Source organism: Dufourea novaeangliae, unplaced genomic scaffold (genome assembly GCF_001272555.1).
Source record: "Dufourea novaeangliae isolate 0120121106 unplaced genomic scaffold, ASM127255v1 scaffold96, whole genome shotgun sequence".
In the NCBI taxonomy this organism is placed as follows: Eukaryota; Metazoa; Arthropoda; class Insecta; order Hymenoptera; family Halictidae; genus Dufourea; species Dufourea novaeangliae.
Genome location: NW_015373974.1, coordinates 1,236,792 through 1,243,649, shown reverse-complemented (window position 1 = coordinate 1,243,649; position 6,858 = coordinate 1,236,792). Strand labels below are relative to the sequence as shown.

Below are 6,858 nucleotides of genomic sequence, written 5' to 3'. Positions count from 1 at the left end.
CACTTTCAATAGAAGCTTTAAGAAAACATAATAGAAGTATATTTTAGAAAGAAACTAGAAAAATGTTCTATTTTCTTGTTTTTAGAATGAAGTAAAGCTTCCTCGATCTGGATCTCTCATAGTTCAACCCTAAAATCAATTTTAAGTTGATTACAACGAAGATTCTGTAATATTTAATCCGCTACTATCTTAATCACTTATGTAATTTTATTCTTATTATTAGTATGTCTCACCTTAATCCTAGTATTTGTTGTATCTATGTGCCGGAACGTCCTGAGTCGCATATTGTAAAATAGGCTTTTTACTCGTAAAAATGAAATGAAATTACATTAAATTAAGTTAAACTAAATATGTAGGTATGCAGAAAGAGTAATACCTAATGATATGCTTCGAAATTCGTCACTATCCACCCTCGAAGTAAATTTCAAGAGCATCAGAAACAAAATGGACTCTTCCACTAGCAAACTTCCTCAAATTATACTAACCCAAATCACAACAATAAAATCAAATACTCCACTAAAAAGGAATCTGAGCCGTCAAAAACCATCGAAATAACTCTAAATGTGACAAACAAACGAAATTAAAGTAACTAACATAACCTAAAACACGGGCCATCATCAATAAATAGATCGAAAACTCTAAAAGAAGCCATCTCCCGTTGCTAATCTGCAATTATTTCGATTAAACGGTCGAAAACAGATATTACGCAACGATGTTCACACAATCTCGATGCTAAGGACCCTAGTCCAGGTCCTGGAACGACGAAAATCAGTGATGAACCGGACAAGTGGTGGTCGTGTGATGTTCCCTCCTCCCCTCTCGCGACCAAAGATGATAAAAGCTCGTGGGGCACAGTCTGGCGGACGTAGTGTTCGTTTTGGTAGCGGGACAGCAGCAGTAGCTCGAGATGGCCTCGAAGACGATCGTTCATCTGGTGATTGCCTGCGGCTTGTTCGCGATCGCAGCCTGTGAGTAAATCACTGAATCCCCGCGGTGATCGTATCTACGTGAAAGCGAGACGAGGATTTGCGCAAACATCCTCCACAATGGACACTGTGTGACTAATCCTTGGGCATAGGCTTCGATCGTCCTTTCGATCCCTTTTGGAAGGATTTTCTCAGTGAACGTATTTAGGTCGTTGACCAATTTAGTTGGGGGATCTGTTAATCTTCGAGGATGTAGGGTTAAGATCCTGGGTTCGATATTTAGATTCTGGGAATCTTCGACGAGTGTGAAGGCGAGATTCAGGGCTATAATTGAGGATTCTGTTGATATTTGAAGCCATGGAATTGACAGAGCTGGGGTCCTAAATCGTTTCAGTTGTTGGGCAATTGCTCTTCCAGGATCGATCGTCTGGTGTCTGGTCTAGTATTGGACATCTGGTGTTTGGAGGACAGTTCTTTGGATGGATAGAGTCAGGTGTATCTGGATACCCTGCTTCATTTTTTATATACTGCCCAAGAGTCGATGGATAGTTGCTAGGCGACTGAGTCCTAGAAGAGGTTAAATGGTGCTATCAGTCCTGTAGTGATCCATAGCTACCTTGAAAGATGTAGGGGGTATCTCTTCTTCTTAGTCCTGATGACCTAGGATTGAAATTCTAGGCCCACCAATAGTGAGTGACATCATCATCCTTTGTAGATCCAAGTGTCATTCTCATTAAATCTGGTCCTTCCAACTTGTGAATATACTTTCAGCTCATACGTGGCCTGTATGCAGTTAAGAATAAGAGATAGAACTGTCTTACAATTAGTCCTCTAGTATTTCTTGGAGGATACTATCAATCCAGATATCTGATTCTCTATTTGTCCTTCTAATTTTTACAGCTTCTCAGGTCTCCAGTTGATAGATCCTCCAAATCCTGGATTTCTGATAGATAAATCTAAGTTTCTAGATCTTCCAGCAATTTAGACTTCTAGTTTCTAGATTCCTCTTAGTCTCTATCTCTGCTAACCTGTTCTTAGAATACCAGACGTAGCATATTAATCCCTTTAACCACTCAAGAAACTCTCCTACCAGCATAAATTCTAAAGCACCCTATTTACATACCACCACGAAACCGACAGGATCCTCCGGGATTCCCCGGATTAAATCACCCCAACTTCCATCACGATGTTTCGTCCCCAACTGCGTTCAAGCACCGATGACGCAACGCCCGATAGCTTTGAATATTTCACCACCGCAGGCCAGTATCGCCAGACGAATTTCAATGGGTCGAACTATTTTCGTCGATTGGCCACAGGTAAAACCTTCACCTGATTAAATCACAAAACATTGACCAAGTGGATCCTGGACCTTGATCACAATGAAGATATAGTTCTCAGGTGTAAACCTTACAGAATTAATTTTCCAACGTTTCAAAAACATTGTAGGTAGAATTACATACAATTACTCAGTGTCATCGTTAATATCAAAGACCACAGCCTGGGTGCCCGAATGCCTCAAAGAGTGTGAGAACTGTCTCTTCAGTTTGACAATTCACTTGGCCAGTATTTTCTGATTATGTGAAGATTCTAAGTACCTGGTTAAGGTGGCCAATGGACAGAAACAGTTTGAAGCATTAAAATTCCTTGCAGGGGCTGTGAAAGCCTGAAATCGTTAACTAAAGTGAAGATTCGACGTCACAGCTTCCGGAAACACTGGTCCATCCAACCGACCTGTCGTCCAACGGACGTTCATTCAGGGGCCAGAGTCCCCATATTTCGCAATCCTATATTATGCTAATGCAGAGGCTTCGCAGAGGTCGCATCGCATCGCCGAACTTTCTCCGGCGTGGTGTGTGCACGCTCGCGTTGGAACCGGTTATTTTTTCGTCTTCAAGGTGTCTGGGTTATGCAACGGGGCCCCCTCCGACAAGTTACCCAATACCACCTGCGATCGAGGGATTCACCTGTAAGAAGGTACAAAAATTAGGGAATTTCGTTGGACATACTTTTTCGAAAACTACCAAACGATCCTTAATAGCATAAAATATTGAATATATATTCATACAATATTAAAAAGACATTCAATCTCTTTTTAATATTTAAATATACGTACAATGTTTATTTCATATTACGAACAAAATATTTTCTTCCCAATATAAAATAAATATGTATTTAATATTTGAAACAAAATATTTTTTTCCAATTTAACATAAATATGTATTTAAGTTTTTATTCAGGAGTGAAAGATTCTTGGGGTCCGAAATGACCTAGTCACTTACGTTAGTGATCCGTGCGTTGAAGGTTAACCATTTAGAGGAAGGATCTATTTAGGGTCACGATGGACCCGGCCATAGGCGTAGATGTTGAACGAAGAGTTTTGGATCACTGTTGATCCAACATTTCGCTTCCATGAGCCCTGCTTTGAGGGTTAAGCGTTTGGACGTAAATAGGGTCTATGGTCGCGATTGACCCATCCATAGGCCCTGACGATCTATCTAGCAATTTTGGAGCAACATCAGATTTATTGTTTCCTGTCTGGAATGACTGTGAAAGGCTTTACAGCCTGATGGAGAATAATAAATGTTTTGATTTATGCTCGAAGACGTCTGTCGAGAATCGAGCGCGTTCGGAATTGGACGAACAGATTGACGGAAGACGATATAAATTACAGGGGTTTCGTAAATCGGTTGAGAAACGTTTGAAATACTGAAACGGGCGACAGATTAATGCTCGCCTGTTTGAAATTAAGATTCGCGTAATAGCCTCGTCGTTCTTCGGCCGTGTCGGCGGATAAACGTTACGTAAGAAGTTATGTTCTCCTGGTAGTCGCGCGGAGTGCTCGATACTGCAGTGAATTCGTAACTTTCGCGTGTTCCAGGGATCGAACCTAGAATAATTCTGGAATAATGATTAACTTGTAATGATTAACTCTACAAAACTTTCCCTCAGATGCAACCCAGATAGCACAAGACGCACAATAACGCCTTGAAGACGGCTTAAAGACGCCTTAGACCTAAAATAGACGTCATGTGTTATCTGGGAACGAATTTTTCACTTTCTTTTGGACCCAATAAGATACTTAAGGAAAGAAAGAAATTTCTACTTTCGTATTTCTCTTTATGAACAATCTTCTAAAATGTGATTTTCCATAAAAATCCGTAGTTTAGGAATATTCGTGTGAAATATAATTGGGAGCAGTAAAGACGAAAATTTGAATATTGTTTATTCTTACAGCCCTCAGTCAGTATCAGCGTTTCTCGGCGACAGGGAATCAATTGGATCATCAAGTCGCCCAGAGACAATCGTCAGCCTCTTGCCCGGAGAGGAACGGTCGTTTCCCGATCGGTAATCAGTGCGACGCCTATATAGAGTGCATCGACGGCGTCCCTGAAGAGAAACTCTGCCCCGAGGGTCTGCTCTTCAACCCCGAGGCGAGATTTAATTACCCGTGCGGCTACCCCATTGACGTCAACTGCGAGGGCAGACCTAATCGCCGTCAGTACCTCGTTATTTATTCGTTCTATTTTCTACATCCATCGATATAATATTTTTAACCGTTTATCTTCTTGAAGATGATCCATAATAGGGGATGGTCGGCGGTCCTTTTGGTGTCCATTTTGAAACTGGAAGAAAATTATGTTATTCATGAATATTTTATATTAAAATGAATATTTTTAATATTCCTAGAGACAGTGGCTTAATTTATATTTATAAATCGATGAGTTAGATATGGGTTTTAAACACTCGGGTCCAAATGGACTCGGTCACCGCACTCCAAGGGTTAAATAATTTTTTGGTGAAATCTGTGTTATTTTTGAGATGAATGGGGCGATTGGACCCCAGAAATTGATGAGTGGCTGACATGAAGGCAAAGTTGAATATTTTTTTAAAGATTTGGCTTTGATAATACAGTTTAGGAGGATTCAATCCCTTTTGATTTACAAAAATTTTAAAGTCTGTACTGTTGATATTGTAAAATTGAAGAATTTTAACAAATATCTACCTACTTCTGTACTTCACCAAACTACTAGTCCAGCTCATAGAGAGGGGCCCATTATACTACCTAGAACAATATAATTGTTATTAATTGAATAGTGAAAATGCAATGCGTTATTTAATATTTTGTAATTTGTTAATGTATCTTAATTTTATAGAACCTCCACAGCCAACAAACGACTGTCCCCACCAGTATGGTTACTTCAAAGTCGGAGACTTTCAGAACTGCGGCCAATTCATGAACTGTGCTGACGGCAGGGGCTACGTTTTCGACTGTCCCGAGGGGTTGGCATTTAACCCTGAAAGTTACAGGTGCGACTGGCCGGATCAAGTTCCCGATTGCGACGCAGAGGGTAAGTGGTTTTTCCAGTTTCACTTTAACTTTCGTCACTGATGCCACTTAAAGCCTCCCCATAAATCAGATGGACACATTTCAGACTTAAATACACTTATTGGATTTCATTCAATCAAATTCTGGAATATTAATCCTCTAATGAATTCAAATTACTATATTTTACTACTATTAATTCTATTAATTTCTCCATTAATCAGAATTATTTTACAAACAATTTATACATCAACATTCAGACAAACTTAGGGGATCACTTTAACTTCTTTAAAATGGCCCTATACCTTCCCAACCAAATTACAGTTTGGAGTATTAATCTTCTGATTAATTCTGATTAACTCCTCTTTGGAGATTCTGCAGGCTTTATCTTTGAATCGGTATTGTTTAACAAATGGAATATAGATCAAGATTCAAGATCATTTAAATCTTAAATTACACTTGTTACAATAATTAGGAACACTTCTTATGCTAGTTTACATGTGTGGGATTAATTAATATTGATGTTAATGATCAATATTTGTAGCCTTCCTCGGCTTCCGGTGCCCAGAAGTGAAGAGCGACGATTTCTTCGGTGCTACACAGTTCTACCGTAGTGTGCACGATTGTCAACGCTACTACGTTTGTGTAAACGGTCGCCCAAGACTGCAAAATTGCGGCGAAGGAAACGCATTCAACGAACTTATCAACACCTGTGACGCGGCGGTAAACGTCACTGGATGGTAAGATCACACTTTTTTTGAATATCTTAGAAAATAGTACAAATATCTTTCTCCTCAATAAGTTCAATTTAAATTTCTTTACATTCTTCTACCCCTCCTCTGTGTAACTTTGATTTTTTAATCCACATTCAATGATAATTAACGCTATTTTTTTTACTTTTACAATATATGATTGATTATTTTATTTTTTCCAGTGAGCCACCGGAATCGTCGATACTGGACAGGCAAGTGAGCAGACCTCTGTTTTGAAAGAAGATTCCAAGAACGCCTGATGCCATAATTGATAATGTAAATATTTATATGTAACTAGATATATCGTAAGAATCTTGCAATTATTGTTGGTACAAATTTGTATAACGATTTGTTTAATATAAAAATTGTTAAGATACGTTGGAATATTTTTTTTCACCATATGTCACCTCCATTTTGGAAACGGAAATTCGTAAAACGAGGGACAGTGCACATGTTAATCGTGCGATCATCCGATTTTCTTGTTTATTAATCGATTTGTACACGTGACTTTGCATTAATCATCGAACTTTTACACCATACATTATGCGGCCACGGGGCTTTATCTCTAACACATAGAGAGCTCATTTACGTAAAATATTTATGGTGGACATTTAATTTTTCAAATGGAAATACACCTTAAACGCTACACGATTCTCATTTTCACGACGGTCAGCCCCAAATTAAGTCGGCAATTAACGAATCTTTGAGCAGAATCCGGTTTCTGGATTGTGAAGTGAACGGAGAACATGATATCGGGGGGTTTCAGTTCTAAAAGAACTGCATTTATATATAAAAAATTTGGCCATGGAGGCAAAATCAGTGAAATAAAATTCTCGATTAACTAATCTACGTTCAA

The 6,858-nt window shown here is 38.9% G+C and overlaps 1 protein-coding gene across 1 annotated transcript; it reads left to right on the top strand.

Moving 5' to 3' along the window:
- Positions 1-907: 907 nt before the first annotated feature.
- LOC107187008 (chondroitin proteoglycan 2-like) lies at positions 908-6,283 on the top strand. The gene is made up of 5 exons (XM_015574996.1): positions 908-968; positions 4,161-4,421; positions 5,081-5,275; positions 5,795-5,990; positions 6,185-6,283. Exons 1-5 carry the CDS (start codon positions 908-910, stop codon positions 6,237-6,239), a joined length of 768 nt encoding a protein of 255 aa, XP_015430482.1. The 3' UTR covers positions 6,240-6,283.
- Positions 6,284-6,858: the final 575 nt, after the last annotated feature.